At 45.3% G+C, this 22,277-nt stretch overlaps 1 protein-coding gene across 6 annotated transcripts in view; it reads left to right on the top strand.

The window, feature by feature from the left end:
* Positions 1 to 22,277, top strand: part of LOC116385920 (striated muscle preferentially expressed protein kinase-like) — a 39,544-nt gene that overhangs the window by 11,302 nt on the left and 5,965 nt on the right. Inside the window, exons 3-35 of one of the 6 annotated variants that reach the window (XM_031851691.1) lie at positions 410 to 439; positions 1,431 to 1,529; positions 3,837 to 3,987; positions 5,144 to 6,013; positions 6,155 to 6,624; positions 7,320 to 7,466; positions 7,639 to 7,821; positions 9,901 to 10,064; positions 10,477 to 10,565; positions 10,700 to 10,875; positions 10,977 to 11,163; positions 11,269 to 11,342; positions 11,573 to 11,731; positions 11,837 to 12,026; positions 12,271 to 12,500; positions 12,582 to 12,701; positions 12,795 to 12,899; positions 13,195 to 13,401; positions 13,486 to 13,609; positions 14,082 to 14,254; positions 14,536 to 14,648; positions 14,795 to 14,963; positions 15,375 to 15,474; positions 16,333 to 16,533; positions 16,983 to 17,040; positions 17,123 to 17,200; positions 17,304 to 17,476; positions 17,597 to 17,623; positions 17,717 to 17,869; positions 17,997 to 18,039; positions 18,548 to 18,613; positions 18,826 to 21,526; positions 21,617 to 21,784. In XM_031851691.1, coding sequence (XP_031707551.1) covers positions 410 to 439; positions 1,431 to 1,529; positions 3,837 to 3,987; positions 5,144 to 6,013; positions 6,155 to 6,624; positions 7,320 to 7,466; positions 7,639 to 7,821; positions 9,901 to 10,064; positions 10,477 to 10,565; positions 10,700 to 10,875; positions 10,977 to 11,163; positions 11,269 to 11,342; positions 11,573 to 11,731; positions 11,837 to 12,026; positions 12,271 to 12,500; positions 12,582 to 12,701; positions 12,795 to 12,899; positions 13,195 to 13,401; positions 13,486 to 13,609; positions 14,082 to 14,254; positions 14,536 to 14,648; positions 14,795 to 14,963; positions 15,375 to 15,474; positions 16,333 to 16,533; positions 16,983 to 17,040; positions 17,123 to 17,200; positions 17,304 to 17,476; positions 17,597 to 17,623; positions 17,717 to 17,869; positions 17,997 to 18,039; positions 18,548 to 18,613; positions 18,826 to 21,526; positions 21,617 to 21,784 — 7,998 coding nt within the window. Of the gene's footprint in view, positions 1 to 145; positions 440 to 1,430; positions 1,530 to 3,836; positions 3,988 to 5,143; positions 6,014 to 6,154; positions 6,625 to 7,319; positions 7,467 to 7,638; positions 7,822 to 9,900; positions 10,065 to 10,476; positions 10,566 to 10,699; positions 10,876 to 10,976; positions 11,164 to 11,268; positions 11,343 to 11,572; positions 11,732 to 11,836; positions 12,027 to 12,270; positions 12,501 to 12,581; positions 12,702 to 12,794; positions 12,900 to 13,194; positions 13,402 to 13,485; positions 13,610 to 14,081; positions 14,255 to 14,535; positions 14,649 to 14,794; positions 14,964 to 15,374; positions 15,475 to 16,332; positions 16,534 to 16,982; positions 17,041 to 17,122; positions 17,201 to 17,303; positions 17,477 to 17,596; positions 17,624 to 17,716; positions 17,870 to 17,996; positions 18,040 to 18,547; positions 18,614 to 18,825; positions 21,527 to 21,616; positions 21,785 to 22,277 lie in introns of all 6 variants that reach the window. The other 5 variants (XM_031851690.1, XM_031851692.1, XM_031851689.1 and 2 more) reach the window with 5 other exon arrangements.

Here is a 22,277-nt window from a genome sequence, read left to right as displayed (position 1 = left end):
ACATAGCTGAGTCGATTCCCCGCGCCCGCTGTGCAAGCTATTTGACACAGATGGGTGGATCTACATACCCACTCCCAGGAAGTAGCGCTCCTGTAATGAGTTGATGGTGATTTTGTTCCTACTACTCTGGCTCTCTCATCATTAGGCAGAGCTTCTGGAATTATCTAATCAGGATCTGACTTGATGTGAGGCGCAATGAGCTGCAACCTATTTTGCGGTTGTCGTCGTCCTCCTTCGCCAGCTCTCTAACCAGTAAACGTATCTGTCAGCCACCCAGCAGTTTGGCTGCTGACTTTTTAGACTCTAATGGGTACGAAGAGGATTGGTCGTGTGGGTGAGAGAGATGCTGGTTTCCATAGTAACGGTGCTCTCCCGTCTGCCCTCTCTTGCTGCCACTATGGAAGTGAAGTTTTCCGCTCCTGCCGAAAGCAAAGCTATGGTAAACCTGCCTGTTTTGATTCATCTTTCTCTCTCTCTCTCTCTCTCTCTCTCTTCTTCCTCCCATCCATCCCCGTTTGACTTCATCCGTTCACCCCGCTGACGTGATCTCAGCCACAGAGATGTGGTTTGCTGTGACCCTACTGTCTCTGTGCTTTCTGTTTCTCTCCGTCCACTTCCCTTCATTGTGTTTTCTTCCCTCGAGAGATCAGTGCTCCGTAATATTTCATTTGTCTACATCTGTATTTGTTCCTTATATAATCGAGACCACGATCAAATGTTGGCCCCTGTCCGTCTTTTGTTACATTTTTGTGATTTCAGTTGCTGTGACTATCTGCCATTTATTGTCATTTTCACTTCATGTCGTTTCACTGATACGGAGCCTTTGAAACGGTTACACAGTAATCATCTCATAATTATGCCATCGAGACACATTTTAGTTTGGTTTGGAGTCATGATGTAAAAAGACAATTTTTAATACCCGCTTCTCTGTAATTTTCTTAATATTTTGTGCTATTTTTAGGCTTCATTAAGAGGTACTGTGTTTTAGAAGGGTGCTAGCAATGATTTTAGCAGGCGACATATTTATAGAAACAATAGAAATGAGAGGAACAAAGCGTTCAGTCTAACGAAGGAAACTAAGATCAGCCTGCTGTTTTCTTACCAAAGTCAAATGGCTCCAGACCCGAGGAGAGAGCATCCATACATACCCCTCCCTCCATGTATCAGCCATGTATTTTTGTGAGCCACAGCTGGCTTCATGTCACGCTCCAGCTTCAACCCATTTTATTTCCCTCTGGGGGCCCTCCGCGGCTCCTTTCAAGGCGCCATCAAACTCTGTGCCGCTAAGCAAACGTGAAATGTCATTTTCACCGAGACTCCGTTGTTGTCTTCAGCCTCCTCTTCTCCTCCACCTCAGTTTCTCTTTCCTGAATTTCCACCGTCTTCCTCCATCTTAACTCATCATTGTGCTCTACTTCCCGTTGTTTCAGACTCTGAGAACACAGAGGATGAGACCACAGAACCCCAGATGGAAACCAAAGAAGGGCCCGGGAGGCACCAAGACAAGGCTGGACGGAGAGGACCTTCAGGTATTTCATCTAAAGCACGGCATGCACATATTCACTAGCTCCTCAAACCTTATTTATAGTCAATATGATTCAACATCACTGCCAAATACACACTTCTACAAAATTGTGATTCAATGCGGTTTGATAGATTTAACAGAGGGTGGTTATCAGCTTGGCCCGAAACATGCGTTGGATAAAATCCGATATGGCAGAATGCATGAATCCCTCTTGGTGTGATGCAACAGCGTGACACACTGCCCTACTTTCAGCAAGGAACCTGTCTCAGGTCTGGATCTCACTGCGAGGCTCCACAGGGGACATGCAGCGTAGGAAACTGAGAAGAATGAGGTTGAAGCGAATGTAAACAATTATTTTACTATTGTGTGTACATTTAGTTTGGATAGAGCTGTGATGGAGCTACTTGTATGAGTCAAAGCGTAAAACATTTGCTTCTTCCAGCTGTGAGGATTTGCAACTTTCTCTGTTTTGTATCTTATTTTCTATAACAACATATATTTAATACAACAGCAGATTAATGAAGTTAGTTGCAGCCCTGCGGTTTTTCATATTCTTCGATAGTTCTGTAATTGCAGTCTAAAGGTTTGGTCACCCTTCCACAGGTCTTTCATTAAATGGCTTCCCTGTCAGTGTGAGTTCAGATGACTCCAGCAGATCTTCAAGTCAGAGTTCAAAGTTGTTGCTGAACTCTGACATTTAGCATTTTCTGCCAACAGAAGCAAAGTCATAATGCGTCTTGTATTTAAAAATGGAGGAGCCATTGTATAGCGCGGTGTCCCATCAACCCTTTTGTTCTAATATGACACTTAAGCCAAATCTAATTGAGCCTAAAGACCTCATTTCATTTTTTACAAGAAAGGGGCCAACTATTGATTCACTTACTCGTGATCTCTTAATGCAATTGTCTAGAAATGCAAATGTAAAACGATTTCAATGGAAGACGTTTCCAAGTTATAACCTAATGAGTCTCTTCCTGTCAGCGTTACACAGGTCAAAAGAATTCCTGAAAGAGTCTTTACTCATTTGCTGAAGTGGTGTTGGGGGACTGGCGTCCCAGAACCTGCATGCCCCCACTGCTCGCTCCCAGCCCGGCAACAGGACGTCTGAATATAGATCAGAAATATTGACACCCTTCTCCTCCACCGGGAAGACATTTTATATTCTTCTCTCGCTCTTTGCACTTTCTAAGCGTTCGTGTCGGCGGGCTGACTACGCCCTCATCACGTCCCTCCAGAGACAAGCAACAAAAAACGAAGAATAGAAAGAGAATATCAAATGAGGGAGGGATGAGGTGATGCATCATTTGCTATCTTCTATTGGAACTGATTCTGGCTGCCTCAGCTGCATACAAAAACCAGAATGCCACCTCGTTAAACATTTCTGCAGGAGATTCACTTTTGTGTCCAGAAGGATCTTGTTTAGAATCCAGCGGACAAATAAGACAAGATTCTTTGTGAAAATGATGTGTCCATTCGTGTCAAAACGCGGCACTAAAAGCTTGTTCTGCTGTTCTGCCTTCCGAGTAAAAATGAAAGCTTCTGCAGAGAAAAGAAAACTGGATTTTGAAGCTCAATATGTCAAGGCTTTGAAATGTGTAATATATTCCTCAGTGGCCCCCCTGAACGATTTTTAAAATTTTTATTTTTTTTGCTGTAAGAGGAACTGATATAGTTTGTTGATTGTGGCGCTGAGTCACTATTATTTGTATTTGCAGTCTGTCGTTTTACATCCCCGACACCATCGCTGTTTCAAGGTTTCCGTCGTTAACTGAAGATGCTGACCGCTCTTTCTTTTCGCTGCCAAAGCATTTCTGTCTCCTTTGCTCATCACTAAATGTCAATCATTACCTGATTTGCGACGGGGGAGGATCCCTTTAAGTGGTGCACGCTCTGTTCTGTTTCATTTCCTGTTTCCTAGCGATCAATAGAGTCTTGATCCATCCTGCCCTTTTTATGCTGAGTGCATGTTCCTGCACACCGCTTTATGCCAGTATCATTTTCTACCAGCTCAGGATTCTTCCTCTTTGTATTGCTGAATCGTTCAGTTAATTAATTACATTCTTTTGGGGATATAGTATGGTAATAATACATAATACAGACAATTGGCCCCCTTCTTGTCCATGCTTTCTTATACATTTTATGCTTCTTCCTTTTTTTTAAACCCTCACAAACACACCATTTACTCCTGTTTAAGTAACTGACCCACACTAACTCCTTTCTCTCTCTCTCTCTCTCTCTCTCTCTCTCTCTCTCTCTCTCTCTGTCTCTCTCTCTGTTTCTCTCTCTCTCTCTCTCTCTCTCCTCCCTCCAGGTGAGGGAGGCGGGATGATGGACTATAACCCAGACCCTTCAGATCGCAGGGCCACCCTCCCTGGTGCCTATGACCCTGTGGTGGAGCGAGAGCTCCGCGCCCTGGGCTCCCGCCCTCCGGGGCTCCACTTGGACCCCACAAACCCTGCCAGGCAAGCCCTCGGTGGGGCTCCCGCTGAGGGGGCCCCCCCTGTCCGTCACCTGGGTGTGGAACCGCTGATCCGGGCGTCTCACGCTAACCTGGCACGGCCTGTTCAGGGCTCGGAGGAAAGTGTTTCTGTCGGCAGCGACTACTATGGGAGCATGTTCAGCCTCTACAGAGGGAGGACATTTTCTATGCCGTTATAGCACATGGCATTTCATTTTTAGGATTCCACTAAAAAAACGAAAAAGTCTGGCCACAAACCCCAAATCGCAAAGAAAACTGACACATAAGACAAGACATTGCATCCTACATAGACCCAACTCGCAAAAATGTACTCCATATGTAATAAGTTACATGAGTGACTCTTTTTTTACTCTTATTTCATATATTCAAGCTTTTTTCATACAGCTTTGTTACTTCCCATTTTTATTTTGATATCACACTTTCCTTCGACTCTGATTTTTATTGCTGTGAGTGTGGTTTGATTTCTATCTAACGATGATTACAGGTCTTAAAAAATATCATTGTTAATATTTCTTAAAGCCATTAGAGAGGACACGATGGTACAATCTGCTAATATGTATTATTCAGCACTTCTGAAAACTGTGATTACTCTTTTTACCCACTGCATGTTTTGTAGAGCGGCCCCTCCCTTTTGGATTAACACCATATCTTTATAGGTTTGCTGTGGCATGCATGGGTTGCTGGCTTTGATCCGAGCTAATATTAGCATGAATGTTCTCACGAATTAATGATCATGTGATTCACAGGTTCTTTTTAGGCATGTTTTTGTATTTAAAGTTAAAGCAGCAAGCTTTATTTCATGTCGTGAGTTTTGTTGCTGCAACATTGCCTACAATTTCCAATTATTACTGTCTTATGGTGTCTTCCACTTCACCGCAGTTAGGTTAAGTTCTGAGGAACGTTTAAAATCTTACATGTGGGTGACATTGTTTTATTTTTATTCCTTTCTCTGCCAATTCATTTTACACTGTCAGAGCACAGACAAAACACAAGGAACTCACTGGGGAATATAAAAACATAAGACAAAATGACACAAATGGACGTTCATCTGCTTCTTTATTACTCTCCCAAAGCCTACGGCAGCTGCACCAGAGCTCTAACTTCACACCTCCATTTCCCCTTAATCCTCACTCCTCTAGGACTCAAACTGCTGACGAATCACAGGGGCTCTCCTCCCGTGTCCCCCTGTCTTCTCCCCAGCCACCTCCCAGTACGCACAAAAACAGCATCAGTACCCCAGACCAAGACCATAAAACCAAACCTTCAGATCCCCAATCCTCTAAGACAGAGCAGGCGTCAAGTGTCAACAGTGTTATCATGACGCCCAAACTGGCTCGTGCTGGGCCCAAGATCTTTGACAAGGTCCTTGCTTTTGAGGAACGAAGGGCTAGTGTTGATCTGCCAGGAGGAGTCGGATCTGTATCAGGTTCTAGATTAGGACGAGCGGCTTCCTGCGACTCGGACGACAGCGGAAAGAAGACAGGAGGCCCCGGCAAACAGGACGACCGAATCCTGCAGAAGCGAGCGGCGTTCAAGCAACGAGCCTCTTCTTTAGAGGACAAGACGAGCTACTCCCAGAGGGTCCAGAGCTACCAGAGCAAGTTTGCCGAAGAGCTCCAAAGGATCAAGAAACTTGTGGGGAAACCAAGCTTGAAGAAGGCTTATTCCACTGAGCAGCTGTCGCAGAAAGAGAGGCTCACCATGGGGAAGCTAGAGCCCATTCCTCCCCAAGTGGTTAAAAAGTTGGAGGCAAGGGAGCGAGCCCTGGAGGCCGGAAAGGCCGGGGACGCCAGATTGCAGATTTCTCCACAGGCGCGCGACAAAGGCCCGGGGAACCAAAGTAACAACCCTGAACAGAGTAAGATGACACAGCCAGATTCACGGGGGATGCCGGTGGAGGCCTCGTCACACGGACGCACAGAAAAAATCTCTGTTACCATGGAGACGGCACCAGTTCACCAGTTACCAGGGCAACCATTGCCAACAGCCACGAGAAAAAGCCTCAACAGGTTTGGATTTTTTATTTTTTTTTAATCACGTTTCTTGTCTATTTTTCTTTGTAAGATTAGTTATTTGTCAACAGGTCTGGACAAATGATATTCATTTTTACACTACTCAAAATCTAATATTCATACTTGTCAATATTGCAGTTTTCTTGTCTTTGGACACAGGGAAAGTCTACAAAACTCTGCGGGAGCTGACAAAGACGCACTGGTTACCACGTCGCAGAAATCCTCGTCTCCCGTCAGAGATTTGAGAACGGACTCAAAGAGGGAGACTCGGACGGACAACAAAGCAGACCATAGAGCACCAAGCCCGAATGGGAAGAGAGCCTCCCCACTAACTGTGAGGGAACCAGGGTCCCAGTACCCACCCAAGCCCCCCCGGCTCGCCCCATCACCCACTCCCTCCATCAGCCCTCTCGTGAAGAGGAGGAAGGCGGAGGCCGGGTGGACGTCTCCAGCCATGAGAGTGAACATCCCCACTATCCTGGTGGAGGACGAACCCATGGAGACAGAATGTGTTGCAGACAGGTGCAACGCGAGAAGCAAGACCAGAAGGAAAGAGGGGAAAGTTCGCCAGAAAGGGCGTTCTGTTCAACCCAGGTCTCCAGAGGAAGGTATTGTATGAGGATTGTTGATAAGCGTCTTTGTAAAAATCTAAATTAAGTCGACACAAGCAGCAGCCACCACAGATGAATGTTGAAACCAAAGCACATGAATTGACGTGGTCCCTTTAATGGCCACAAGCTGCTGGATCCACAACTACTTAAACTGCCCCAAAGTTAATGAACAAAATCACTGTCTTGGTTTTTATATTTCTAAGGGTTATAGAAAAGTATGTGTAGAGTAGCATTTCAGCTCTATTAGCCTAAGTGAGTGGTTCCTAACCTACTAGATTAATTTAAGGGGTTATGAGATAATTAAACAATTAGGAAAGAGGAAAAACATGTTTTGCTTAAATACACATTCAGGATAGTTGGGTTAGTTTGGGTTGGTGTTATGTTATGTCTTACAGAAATATGTCACCTTTGTTTATGGATCTTTGGTGACCTAGTATACCTACTGTAAATGAAAATCCCTTAGGATTTAACTTAAGAATGATCACTTCAAACTAATAAACTGAACAATAAAGTAGAACATGTATCCATCATGTTGTCTGTAAAGAAAATGAATCAAATACCCACCGCGGGGCTCAGACTCATTGATAGAACTCATTTCACATGGGGACCCCAAAAAACAAAGCCTGACCTATTTATGAAACCAGGTAACAGCAAACAGGCCGTGACACCTAAGCCTGACCTGTTGTTTCCAGGGGCCTCGTCTGATGACTCCGACCTTTCTGCTGACGAGGAGCCAGCTGAGGGCCCGAGGTTTAAGAGGACTCTTGTGGACACCCCGGCATCCAACGGCTCGGCGGTCACGCTTAAATGCGTCATCACCGGGAGTCCGCCTCCCACAGGTACAACTGACAATATGTTTAAAATCCATCAAGTCTTTTTCAGTAGAACCAAAACTGATGAGCTTTATTCATTACTTATCTTTGTATGGTGGATTGTGCTTTATCTGCTTTTCTGTGGGAGGTTTTACTATGTTTGTCATCTGTGTGAGTGTGTTCTTCTCTGCCTCCTCAGTGACATGGAGGAAGAATAATGTGGAGATACGGAGCGATGCGTTCCATGTGGTTAAGGCTGACGGGGAGAAGCACAGTCTGGCGGTAAATCAGATGAGGTCGAACAACGCGGGGTCGTACTGCGTCACAGCTGTCAACGCGGCAGGCAGAGCGTCCTGCAGCGCCACGCTCTATATCCAATCAGGTGAGACGAGGCCAGAGATGGGAAGGATATCCCAACACGCACAGGGATTTGCTTTGTTCGATCTGCTGCTACAGCGACGCATTCACAAGGATGCGACGCAAATGTAAATGAAGACGGACACGTTGAGGCACACGGAGACTATGCTCTCCTTGAAATACATGTTGACTCACACACACAAACTGGCTTTCATCCACTGCCAGCCCTCCTCCGCCTGACATTTTGTCTTAATGACTACAAAGGCCTGCTGGAGCTCAGCATCCCGACCGGGGCTCATCGCAGCGATAGTTGCCATGGCATCCCATTAATTCTTAAAAGGCACTGAGTCCCCCCCTTCGGTGCGGGATTCACAACGCAGACCTGCCCCGTCACACACAAAGGTCTCCCGAGTCTTAAAGACAGGCACGGCATTCGGAATGAGGTGTAAACAAAATAAATATTCCTCCTGGAAGAGGTTCCTGTTATAAAGGGGCCTGCGGTGGTGTTTGTGTTGAAAAGCTCATAGCGCTCCCAGAGTGTTAAATCAGCTCATGTAAATGCAACCTGCACTTCCCCAGCTTTGTCAACAAATGTGAGCGTACACTCTGGTGCCGACTCACCAGCAGCACCAGGGCCTGTGTTTCCATATTAGGCCAGCGGAGTCTTAGCTTGCAGGAGTATTTTTAGCCGCCCTCTTGTTCTCTCGGGTAATTGCAGTCTGCTTTATGTCCCTGTGTGAGATTAATCAGGCAGTTTTTCATCTCTCTAGATTTCATGCTACAGAGTTGCCACAATGTGCTGGGAGATTATGTGAGTCACTTCAGCTGGTTAAGCTGGGAACAGAGTAGATCTTTGGCAGGAAGAGAATGACGGCAGGATGTCAGACCTCAATATGGTGAAAGAGATTATCAGTTCATTTCCCAGCTGTTTATTCATTTAAGAGCATCACCATCCTCTGTGGATTCTGGTCAAAAAAAGAAAATTCAAAACTTTATACAATATCTAACTTTTCAGATGCTATTGTGTGATCTTCGGGATGTCAGGAATGCTGGAGACTATTGACATAAACGTGACGGGAGGCAGAGAGAGAATAGAGGATGAGACTGAAAAGGAAGGTTAGTTGACTCGGACTGTGCGGCAGCAGTTGTGTAAGAGTTGGCAGGTCTGTGTAAATACTCCCGGGACTTATCCTCTGGTGCACAGACGCCGCACAGAGATGTGACTCTAGGTAGGTTATTTTGTCATTTTTCCCTTTTTAATGCCAGCGTGATGACAATCCAACAGAATACCTTCCTACCGAAGACAAATAATCCAGCATCTTTGTGTTTTTCGGTTTTATTCTTAATGTTTTCTTGCTTTAAGTCAGTTATTGTATCTTTTATCTGCGCATGTGGACAAACCTGTCTTCTTCCACCTGCAGCTTAAAGCAGATGAGCCAGTTTCCTTTCTTTTTACACTTTTGATTTAGCAGTAGTCCTTGTTTTCTCCTTAAGAGAGGACATGACTTAATTCTCTTCCCAGGATGGATATTATTCATTCTCAGTTGTCACAGTGTTATCTGCTTATGCCAGATGTCTGAGTTTCAGGTTTTACAGAGAAAATGAGAAGCGGGGAGAAAAAGAAAGCGACAAGGCAGCGAGAGAACGAGCAGAGCACTCTAAAGATGTCTTATATTTCTCTATCCAGCGGTGAATTCATTCTGACTTTAGTGGAAGCTGCCACGGGTCCAGACACAGTGTCTGCTCGAGAACTCCATGGGAATAAGCGAATGATTGGGTCAGGGATTAAGGGATTAATTCATTATCTGTTCAGTTACAGTCACCTCAGAGAGGTCCCTACGCTCTCTGTGCGTATATGTGGGTGCACATGGCCCACTCATCTCTAACTCTGCACTCTATGTTGCCAACTGCTCATCTTGGCAAAGATAATCATCTCCAGAAAAGCAAGCAAAGACTGTAAACATCAGAGCCCTGACAGATTGTTCTGTTTGAGAGCAAATCAGAGTTAATTTTTTCATGAACCCCAGTAAAGGTGAATTAGATGATGTTTGCGTTAAAGTCTATTATACAGTATGTGCGTTCAACATCACTCCTGTTCTTGCAGAGTCAACCCACATGCAATGTGGGAAACAAGTCGGGGCCTTGGAAGTCAGAAGCCCAAAGCAGCCAGACGAGGAGGATCTGAGCCCTCAGGAGGAGGCAATGGAGCTCTGGCCCTCAACTGCTCCGAGTAAAAGAGTCCACTTCAAAGAAACTCCCTCATTTCAGGTAGGAGAGCCTTCGATGCAACATCTAGATATGTTTTTCATAGCTGATCTTTAGGTCTGACGATCAACATTAAAGAAATCATGGAAACTGTATTTTTCTTTTTTCTTTTCATAATTCCTTTCATTATCGATCATTCTTTAGATTATTAATTGTTTTGTCTGTAAAATTGTGAACAATGACCAATTCCCATTGCTTCAGGTGCCATCATAAATTAACTTGTTTTGTGCAACCATCAATCCAAACCCAAAGACAATCAATTTACTAACTTCAGGGGGAAAAGGCAGAAAATATTCAGAAGCTGGTGCAAAAGTTTTTCATTATTGCTTGAAATATTTTCTGTATGATTGAAAGGGACCACCCTCAAACCTCTAAAGTCTCTGTACATAACTATGTTGTGATTGACCTTTAAAAGGTGGCGCCATGTGACCAGGAGGTGACTCAGGGTCAAGATGTTGTCATCTCAGCAAAGGTGGCAGGACAGCCCAAACCCATGGTTTACTGGTAAGAGATCTTTATGTCAGACAGACACTCAAAGCTATTATCTCGACCAAGGCCACTTACTGTCACACACACACGGCCCTTCTATTAAACACCTGAGTACAATCGACTGTGACAGCCACTTTCTGCTGACCCAGGTTGAAGGACAGAGTCACTGTGAAGACAGCGGGGCGCTTCGCTGTGAGAGAGACCGGCGACGACACCAGTGAAATGAGAATCAGCTCAGCTCAGAGATCAGACACGGGGCTTTACCTCTGCAAGATCGTCAACGAGTACGGATCCAAGCAAGCGGAGTGCAGAGTGGAGGTCAAAGGTGAATAATGAAGAATTTAATCTGTCTCGTTTAATCATGTTGTGAGAAATATCGTGTAATATTTCAGCGCTGCTAATCTTTCTGTTTTGTTTTTTTATCAGCGTCTGCACCACAAGCGGCACTGAAAATCACCCGGGAGGTAAAAGGTGTGGCGGTGAAGGCCGGAGAGTCGGCCATGTTCGAGTGTCACATGACAGGACCTCCAGACATCGATGTGGACTGGCTCTCAAATGGGAAGCTGATCCAGCCGGCGCTGCTCAACTGCAAAATGCACTTTGATGGCAAGAGGTGGGTTCATGTATTCTATGTGTTTAAGTCTTTTCTGCTTCACTTCATTAGTTTTGTTTAATTACTATTATCATTTTTTAAAAGCTGTCTTGTTTTGTCTTACAGATGCCGTCTGCTGCTTAATTCAGTTCACGAGGATGACAGTGGAACATACACTTGCAAGCTTAGCACTGCCAAAGGTGAACTACAAACACTGGTATTTAAGAGAAGTTGGAAAACACACATTCATATTGGTTTATATCTCTGCAAAAGAGGTTGTGTTTTTTAGTTGTGATGCTTCGTCTTTTAGTTAAAAAACTCAAAAAGATGTCAACAGATTTCAATGAAACATGGGGGAAAGGATCAAGTACAGATCTGAAAATTGCCACAAAAGAAATTGTTGCTAAAGAACGTGTCATTGCATTTACAGAGGAGTTGACCTCGAACGCAAACCTGAGCGTCGCCCCGTCCAAGGAGCCTCTGTACACCCGTAAGCTGGACATCCTGGAGGTAATCGAAGGTCGCACTGCCCGCTTTGACTGTAAGGTGAGCGGATCCCCTCCTCCTCGAGTCACGTGGATGCATTTTGGTAAGAACCCCCAGTGTTGTGTCTGATATTCGATGAACGTGGTGTTCGGTGCACTTCAGAGGAAACGCCCGTGTCTGATTACGTTTCACGCTGATGTTCTTTCAGAGACAAGAGTGGAGGAGAGTGATGATGTTCGCCTCCTTCAAGAGGGGGGTCGTCACTCACTTGTCATCGCCCACGTTAGCAGCGACACCGAAGGCTTCTACACAGCAGTCGCTCAAAACATTCATGGAAAGTCTGAATGCACCGCTGAGCTCTACATGCAAGAACCTCGAGCTGCCATCTCTTCTCACATGTATGAGAAGCAACTCATACGTTGAATGAATGAAGTCAAATTCATTTTGTCATTTTAAAAGCGGAAAAAATACAACTAAGCTGTCAGTATAAAAGTCAGAGGAGACATTTTTGTTTTCAAGGGCAAAGAAAAATGCTTCGGGAGGAGATGTATCTTTCTAACGGAGTGAAGGCGCATGGCAAACATTAAATAAACCCATCAGTCTTTCAGTGTACATGCTCCGATTTTTCGTTCCTTCCTTCAGGGCCAAGTTGGAGAAGATGCCATCGATCCCCGAGGAGCCTGAGGTTCTGGAGAGTGAGGTGGAGAAGAGGACCATGCCGGACTTTGTCAAGCCTCTGGCTGATGTGGAGGTGATTGACGGCAAAGAGGTGCTGCTGAAATGCAAAGTGGCGGGCCTGCCCTACCCAACCATCGCCTGGTACCACAACGGCAAGCGCATCGAGAGCAGCGAAGAGCGCAAGATGACCCAGCGTAAGCAAAGAACCAAACAACAAGCAAAGCATTTTGGGATTGAATGACAGTAAATAAGAAAGTTGTGCGTCTGTTCTTCAGACAGGGATGTCCACAGTATGGTCATTCGGAGCGCTTGTCACGCTCACGGGGGCGTCTACAAGGCCGTCATCTCCAATAAACTGGGCAAAGCAACCTGCTATGCACATCTATACGTCACAGGTACAGATGGAGGCTTAATGTTTGATGCCATAGCTGAGAGATACAATATTTCCCATTTGATATGTATATATCTGTGTATTTATTTGGAAACAGATATCGTTCCTGACCCCCCTGATGGTCCTCCAGTGATAGAGGCCATCACAGGGAAAACTATAAGCCTCAGCTGGAAGCGACCAAAGAGACTTGACTCTTCATTTGGTAGGTTCCTTTGGTTTCTATCTTGAGAAAGGCTTTAATAATACAGTTAAAACAAAATGTACATAAAACACTTGCAGACAAACAATTTATAGCACGCCTATCGTGGATGTTTATTTGCTTTCTTTTCATTCTGAGATTATTTTAAGCCCCTTTTGGATTTTTTATATCACCACAGATTTGAAAACAAAAAAAAATCCTTTTCTCTCTGAATCTTAAGCACCTCACTATGTGTTTGATTGCCATCCAGATTGAGTACCTAAACACCATGTGTGTGTGTGTGTGCGTGTGTGTGCAGATGCCGGCTCCTTGCTATATGTGGTCCAGCAGCAGCCTCTGGGCTCGATCCAGTGGTCTGTCGTGGCGTCCAACCTGAGGGAGACCAACTACACCGCCACCTCCCTGTCCAAAGGAGTCCGCTACGCTTTCAGAATTCTGACGTCCACCGGGAAGACACTGAGCAAACCATCACCCTCCACTGACCTGGTCCAGCTGCTGGACAGAGGTAAAAGAGCCGAGGTAGGCTTTGATATGTTTGTATTTTCAAAGAGACGATGTTTAGTTGATATGATATCTGTTACCCCTGTAGGACCCTATTCAAGGAAAGCACCAGTCATTTTGGACAAACCTGACATGGTGTATGTCGTTGAGAACCAACCTGCGAGCATCACCATCACGCTGAACCACGTGCACGCAGTTGTCACCTGGAAAAGGTCAGTTCCTCCATCTCTCGTGGCACAGTGTGAGGTTTTTTTTGGGGTGCAAAAATAGTACACGCAGTAATACCCTAGTCTGCAATATAAAACAGGAAGCTTATTTTAAACAGAAACCAAAGAACAGAAGAAGTCTCTGAGGAGCTGGAGCTCATGCTGGTTTTCATCCCACTTCTCTTCTCATCAGAGACTGTTTTATACATCGAGATAGGACATTTTGTGAACAGGCTTATCGTAACTTCTACAGATTCCAGTTAAAATAGCAGGAATCCAGTGGACCAGGACTGAGGAGCACCGCTGTGCAGTGGTTCACTTTGCTCTGATTGAATTTAACATTTCACGTTCGAGCACATGTTCTCCGTGGAGCTCTGGGAAAGCTTTGTTCTCTGCAGGGTGTTTGGTGCCTAACTGCTGAAGAAGATCCTTGCACACACGTCGCATAACTTTGACATAATGCCTTTGTCTTACCCAGGAGGGGGGTGGTGTTGGTCAACCGACTGGGGATGTATGAGATGAGCATGCCAGATGACGATCAACACACCCTGAAGCTCCAAAGAGTCAAGAGCTCAGACATTGGTCAGCTCGTGGTCACGGCCAGCAACCAGTTTGGCAGCGACCTCTGCACGCCTCAGCTGGCAATGGCAGGTCAGTTTAGTTGAGGCAGTACACCACATGATAAATTTAGCATTTCAGCTTGAATCCAAAGAACTTACTACTTACTCCTGGCAGCAGTTAATGCCAACAAAGAGGAGCTGTGTGTAATTTAATTTGAGCTGCAGCTATTTTTGAAGTAAAGGCTCATGAATATAGTAGAGCTTCTCTAAAAATGACTTTCCTTTTTACTCAGCCATGATTTAAATGTGAGATTTTTCTAATCTTTGTTTTTTCTCTCTCTCTTCTTTCTCTCTTTTTGTCTTCTTCCGTAGTGCCTCCCAAGTTTGAAACCATCATGGAGGATGTGGATGTGCACATTGGGGAGACGTCCCGTCTGGCTGTGGTGGTTGAAGGGAAACCAGACCCAGATATTCTCTGGTATAAGGTACACTTGTCCTGATATCAGATAAAGAGGAGTTGAAGTGATGCAGCACAACAGCCAGAGAAACATGACATTGAAAATAGCAGAATTACGAGTGCAATCCAAGACCATATTAACCACACTAACCGTATTCGATTGGTCTGTTGCAGGACGATGCGCTTCTCTCTGAGAGCAGCCACTTCACATTTGTGTACGACGACCCCGAGTATTCCCTCGTTGTCCTCAACGCCTGCCCCGAACACTCCGGTGTGTACACCTGCACTGCGAAGAACCTGGCCGACTCCAACTCCTGCAAAGCTGAACTCACAGTTCATACAGGTCTGCAGTCCAACAATACTGTCTGCACAAACATGCTTTGCATGCGGAGAGATTCACCCTACTAATTATGATTATAATCCTATGAGATTCAAAGATATGAGGAGGTAGCATCTTTTCATGATCATTTCTCAATCTGTTTTGTTTAGAGAATTAAAGGCCTGTTCGAAAAAATGGTTTACCGACAGGCTTTTCCTCTATTTGCTTTTGATCTTTACCATTTAGTCTAGATTATAGCCGTTTGCCGATGCCAAACAAACAATATACACTGGTTGTTGTTGAAAATTGCACCTCTAAATCTACACCATATGGGAAGGACCACCTGATGAAACCATCTGTGTGACAAACGCTGGCACACATGTACAGCCAAACACATGCACGCATTAAAAATGCCTGCGTTGTTGCTCCCTGCAGAGCGAAAGGAAGCAGCAGAGCCAATAGAGGACGAAGGAACCATTCTGAGGAAGATGAGGCGTTTGACGGATTACTATGATATCCACAAGGAGCTGGGGAGGTGAGTGTGTGTGTGTCTGACGGCACACTCACGCCGTCTCGCGCCCATCACACACAGCGAGTACATTGCCATTAATGGCTGATTGAGCGCTGATGGGACTGCGGGGAGTCGCACCTGCTTATCAACAGTAGACGGCAACCAGAGATGAGTCACCAGCAGCCTGAGTGGAGCGAATACATTAGCCGACAGATGATTTGTTTTGGTCTGACGTGGTGGAGATGCAGCGTTTACCGGGAATTGTAGAGCGATCAGAACAGGCAGGCGATGTGTTTCGGTTATTAAGCAGAGCAGCAAACTCAGATGGAATTCAGATTCTGATTTCTTTTCCCAAACGCCTCAGGAAAAAAAAAGTCAATTATACAACGGCCATGCCTCCCTCTTTGTCTCTCCATTCTCCTGTAGCCTCTATCAGTGATTCATGACTTAAATCTTCTCAAGGAGTACTCTGTTGACTCCACAACATCAATGTGAGGTCATGTCTCTGTTTAAATACCTTTTAGAGACATTTTTATTCTCGAGGTTTAAAGCTCCTATAAAAGCCTTCAGTTGACATTTTGAGCTGATGTTATTTTGTCAGACGTACTGTTCACAAAGGTCAAAACATGCTGTTATAGCTATATTTTGACCTGTGCCCTGTAACGAGGGCTCCAGCTCGTATTAAAAATATTCCTTTGGTATCATTTTTTTATGTCTTGTCTGGTTTGAAATTAAAGAATGAATCAGGAATTTGTTATTTGACGGTGGCACTGCATTTTCTTTTTCTTGTGTCCAGCCGGAGGGACGCTTACTGTGCTGTTAAATAGGACATGAACTATTTGTTTGGTATTAAACCGTAAATGTTTCCGCTGTTTGATTCAGGGGCGCCTTCTCCTATGTGAAGAGGGTGATTCAGAAAAAGGGAAAGGCCGAGTTCGCCGCCAAGTTCATTTCTGCGGGAGGAAAGAGGAAAGCATTGGCCCTCAGAGAGATGGACCTGCTGTCTGAGCTGGACAACGAGAGGATTCTCTATTTCCACGATGCCTTTGAGAAGAAGAGTGTGGTGGTGCTCATCACAGAGCTGTATCCTTTCAGCGCAATTGTATTATCTATGATAGGAAATACTCTGCTTTAATATGTTGCTTTTATCTGTATTGCCCAACGACAGAATAGGTTTTTTTAATCTCTTATTGCTTCGATGTTCATATCTTTAAGTCAAAAAGGCCCTGCCTTTCCTGCAGTACTGTTTCAAATTGTATCTTCTTCGCCGAACGAAAGTGCTCTTAAATGCATCTGAAGGACACGAAAGATCCCGAGCATTACTCCTAATGTCTTCTGCGCTCCCCTGGAGGCATGAATACAGCGCAGCACAGCTTTTTCTCTCTGACTCATTGCCGATGAGTGGAATTAGCAAGAGATAGGATGTGTGGGAGTTTTGCTCATTTATAATTCATTTCTCATGCACCTACCACTTGGACTGTGCAGTCAAGCCACAGCTCTGGGTTTTTTTCCCCCTTAGCTATTGTGTGAAGATGTCACGAGGAGTTGCTGGAAAGAATGGCCAAAAAAACAACAGTCAAGGAACTGGAGGTGTGTGTTCCTCTGCTGCCTGCACTGCGCTATCATTATGTAACATGACTGTTAAGTTCACTCCCCGGTGTTTTCTCTGCAGGTCCGCTGGAGCGTTCAGCAGCTTTTGGAAGGTCTTCGTTATCTTCACCAAAAAAGCATAGCCCACCTTGACGTAAAGGTATCTGTCCACCCCACCTCTGACGCCGCATCAAATCTATTTCATCACATTCTTTTATAACAACCCAACTTTTTTTTTTTTTTTGTTCTTCCTCCCCCTCTAGCCAGAAAACATTTTAATGGCGAGTCCTGGGAGCGACCTGATCCGCATTTGTGACTTTGGTAATGCCGCGAAATTGGAGACATCTGAGGAGCACTACTGCAAATACGGCACGCCGGAATATGTTGCACCAGAGATTGTTAACCAAACTCCCGTCTCCACAGCAACAGACATATGGTGAGACACCTGTTCTCCAGCGTGACTACACAATGCAGGCACTACCTTGTTATCTGAGTGAAATCTTTTGTGTTGTTCTCAAAAATCCAAATGTCATTCGTCTGTCCTGCTCTCCCACAGGCCCGCTGGTGTCGTCACGTACCTCTGGTATGTTCTATGGATTTGTTATCATTTGTTTTTACTTTGTATGGTTTCAATAGAATAGAACAAGCACAGATATCTTTCTTTGTTTTGTTTTAGCCTGACTGGCGTGTCTCCTTTTGCTGGTGAGAATGACCGAGCGACGGCCTTAAACATCCGTAACTACAATGTGGCGTTTGAGGAGAGCATGTTCGCCGACCTCTGCAAAGAAGCGAAGGGATTTGTCATCAAGCTTTTGGTGGCGGACCGACTGTAAGCATCTTGATGGCTTTATCTTTTACCATAAACATATGTAAAGATATATCATTTTGACCGACCATGATTTCCTTCCTCATTGTCTAAACAGTAGCATGCTCCTTCCTCATTTTTCATCTTCTAGGAGGCCCAGTGCCATCGAGTGCCTTCGTCATCCTTGGTTCAAGGTGAGTTATCGTTTAAAAAAATACTTCACCCAGCCTCAAACTATTTACAGGTGAATAGGGTAACATTGTATTTAACTATTAGATATCACCATGACACTTCCCCAATTGATTCCTTACATTAAGACCATTTTTTTGTATTGCAAATTATATGAAATTCTATTTGTAAATATGCAAATGGTGCATTGGTGCAATAGGTAGTAATTTGCACAGATTTCCAGAGCAGAAATGTGAACATTGGACAAAACCAGGTCCAAAATTCTTGTTTCATTTAGTTGTTAGAGTCAAAAGATTTTTACAGAGGGAATTTTGGATAGCTGTTTTTATCACAACAGCCATACAAAAAAATATGTTCACCATTGTTTAGGGATACAATGTTGTCTAAATCAAGCTATGAATAATACATATAAAAGAAAAAACTCAGTAAAAACCTTCAGAATATAGAGAGGAATGAAACTGGAAAGTTTGGTGAATGTAAGTGAATGCTGACTCCCCTCCTTTTGTCTTGCAGTCGCCAACGAACAAGAGCATCAGCACAGCTATGCTGAAGCAGGTTTTGTCTAGAAGGCGATGGCAGGTAAGCCACTGAACATTATTTTATGTTTTCTTAAAGCAGGATTAGACATGGTCCATAGGCCTGAATTATACCTCTAAACGTGGCAGGATATAGTTTTAGTCTATTCCAACCACTATCTGTTTCAGTCTGAAAGGTGTAGTATTAACTTTGCAGATAAAGTAGGAGAAGTAAACTAACTCATGCTGTCCTCTATTTTATTTTATTTTTTTCAGCGTTCCCTTATCAACTACAAATCCAAGATGGTGATGCGGTCGATCCCAGAGCTTTTGAATGAGTCATCTAAACACGTCTCCATTGCTGTGGCCCGGCATTTGAAAGAAGGCTCCTCACCACCCTCCTCTTCCTCTGACTCCGATGCAGATGTAGATGAGCTTCCCTTCATTCCTATGCCGCTGTCCATGGCCTTTTCTGGTTCCAGGGTTTCCCTTAACGAGATCCCGGGGGACGAAGACGTCACTGTATGGCCTGGTGTTGCTGCTGATGGGACAAGGAAAAAAGACAACATGGAGACGGCAGTTACGAGAGGAGGGGCTAATAAAGGCGTGAAGGATGAAGAGGAAACCCAAGTTGAGGAGAAAATGGAAAAGGCAAAACAAGCCCCCCTTAAAAAAGAAACAAGTGTGGAGGCGGATGAAACTCCGACAAAAACCAGGAGGGCTACGATGAGGAGAGGCAGCTCTGCTGATTCAGCACTGCTTCTCCACATTGACCCAGAAGAGGGAAACGCAAACAAAGATTCAGAAGAAAGTAACAAGAGCCTGAAAAAGGCTGTTTCTATGGAACTACCCAATCGCAGCCCGAGCCCCGGGGCGGCGAAGTTAAGCCAGGAGGATTATGCCCTCAAACTGGAACTGATGAGACAGCGGCTGCTCAGGGGAGGAAACGCGGACAAAAAGATGAGCGGCCTGCGAGGGCCATTGTTTGAAACACTCGGCATGGAAGACGAGAGGCGGACTGGGTCTCTTGATCGGAACTTGAGGAGATCTAGAGCGGGGCCATCAACACTCGCCAGAGCAGCGTCTTCAGAGAACCCCGGAGAGGACGCGCCAAAGACCAAAGTTTTTCGTAAAAGCGCCTCCTTCACTCAGGGGGATTCTGAGCCCATGCCCCTGCACCGCAGGTTTGGAGCCCCCTTAGAGATCCCATCGGTGGGCAATGGTAGCATAGAAGGAAAAAAGCTCCAGGAGGCGACCTCAATGTCGGCAATCACAGAACAAACTCTGGAGTCCACGTCTGCCTCGCCTACAAAGAAGACTTCCTTTCTACTCCCAACACCAGGAAGGTTGGACCAACAGCAAAAACGGAACAATGTGAAAGAACGTGATGATATGCAAAGTATGAACGAGAATAACATGGATGGTATAGCAGAGAAAAGGACCAATACCCAGTTAGAAAAGCCAGATAAAGTAGAATCTGACTCTAGATCACCCTCTGTTATTACTCCTATAATTGTAATAGAGGATGATGATGATGAAGATGAAGAGAAGAAAGAAAATCAAGAGTTACGTATTAATGAAAAGGATATGAAGGGAGATAAAACGCAAAACAGCAAACCCTCCTCTGCATATGCAAGTGTCATCCATGCTGTTTCGACCACAACAAATGACACAAAGTCCACAGAAATCCCCACTTTGCCTGAACATCCAGCAGTATTTGCCAAAGTAGCGGCTGCTGATCGATCTCCTGGTTCTGTTTCCACCTCGTCAAACCCCGATCCTGCTGGCATCCCCCGCCAGCCCGTGCTTAGAACAGACATCCAAGACATCGACTCGGAGGAGGTTTTCGAAGCCAGGTTTAAGAAGCGGGAGTCGTCTTTGACTCGTGGCCTCCGGAAGCTGACCAGAAACAAGTCGGAGGAGAAATCCCCCGTGCTAAACCGGAAGGGGGGCGAGGAGGGTGAGGAGGTTTACAGGCCGGGGCCAAGGGGGGCGCCTCTTGAAATAGTTTCTAAAAGACTAAAGGAGAAATCCAAATCTGTTCAAGATTTAAGAGAAGAAGAGAAAGAAACAGGCCTCAGCCTGATTGGGAGGTTTTCCTTGCGGGCCAAGAGGTCCACATCCGTTGATAAGAAGGGTGAGAAACCAAAGGAGGAAAAGCATCAGGATGTGCAGGAAACTGCTGTAAACAAGAGGGTTTCATGGGCTATCGGTCGCAGTAAGTCCCTGGATACAAAGGAGCTGAGCAGTGCAGGAGCACAGAGGCAGCTGGATGAGAGAGAACAAAGAAAAGCTGAGGAGTCATCGGTTTCGGCTATGAGGCGCAAGTTTGAGTCCAAAGTGGCAGGAATCTCTGCCAAAATAAAGACCCAGTCCGAGGAGAGGAAGGACCGAGACGCCGGGGGAAGTCAGAAAGAGCTGGCGCAAAAGGATTTGAAGAAAGTCACCGATTCCCCTGTCCTGGCAATGCGACACAAGTTCGAGAACAAAGTGGCAGGAATTACCTCGAAGATCCGCAGTCAGTCTGAGGAGAGAAAAGAGGGTGAAGAGGGGAAGAGGACGCCTCTGTTTACCCGCCATCGTCATTCCCAATCTGAGGGCCGAGGTCTCAAAGGAATGGGCATCCCTGAGAATCAGCTCGCGAAACAGACCGGCGCTGCTGCATCCAAGGAATCGATTGAATCCGCATCCAGCATCCATTCCGAAAAAGCCTCAGAGACTGACAGGCGATCCCGGTGGGACAGGTGGGGTTTGACGAGGGGCAAGAAAGACAAAACCCCCTCTCAGTCTGATCTGCCCTCCTCCGTCCCCAAAGAGGAGGGCTTGTCAAAAAGCCAGCAGTTCATCCGCTCTGCCTCGGATTTTGCCCCCGTGTTCCACATCAAACTGAAAGACCACATCTTACTGGAGGGGGAGTCGGTCACTCTCAGCTGCCTTCCAGCTGGAAGTCCACATCCAGAGATCACATGGGCGATGGGTATGGTACTTAAAGCCTCACAGAATATTTCTGCCTCGTAGTTTTATCCAGAAAGTGCCGCTCAGTTCCTACATTTGTTGTGCGTTCCAGATCGGAAGCCACTGGAGGTGGATGACAGGATCAACCTGATGTCTCATCCAGATGGCAGGCAGCTTGTTATGATCATGAAATCCAGCCGGAGGGACGCTGGAGTTTATGAATGCGTAGCTACTAACCCCATAGCGACCATCACCACCTCCTGCACACTGACCATAGCTTGTAAGTAGCTTATTCAGCCCGTAGCTCTCCAGAAAGTGTTTTCTTAATGTTGTTATTGTACAGAATGGGGGGGGGGGGGGCAATGGGAGTTGGGAATTATTCATTAACATAGAGCGAGATCTCTTCGAGGCACAGCTGCTCCTTCGCCTTTCATGGACACACACTAATTATCCTCATGATGGGATGTATTTTACATCATTTAATTTTAATTGCAGGAAGAATGGAATGAATATTGATACAGTTTAAATCAATATTAATGTCAAGAGATTAACTTTTACAGTAGATTGACTTTATGGATTTTCGGCTTTTCTCATATTCATCATGTAATGGGAACAAATGTTGCTTCCGGGGATTTAGGAATCGTCTGCAGCAGGTCGTTATTTAAGACTCCGGTCATGCCTTTGCACAAATGGTGTGTAAAAAATCCAACAATAGCAATGAGACTTTTGAGGTTTCAGTGGAAAATACATTCCTCAGACGTCAGGCGCAATCG

Source organism: Anarrhichthys ocellatus, unplaced genomic scaffold (genome assembly GCF_004355925.1).
Source record: "Anarrhichthys ocellatus isolate YVR2014 unplaced genomic scaffold, GSC_Weel_1.0 scaffold12, whole genome shotgun sequence".
Lineage (NCBI taxonomy): Eukaryota > Metazoa > Chordata > Actinopteri > Perciformes > Anarhichadidae > Anarrhichthys > Anarrhichthys ocellatus.
This window is presented reverse-complemented; position numbering and strand designations above follow the sequence as displayed.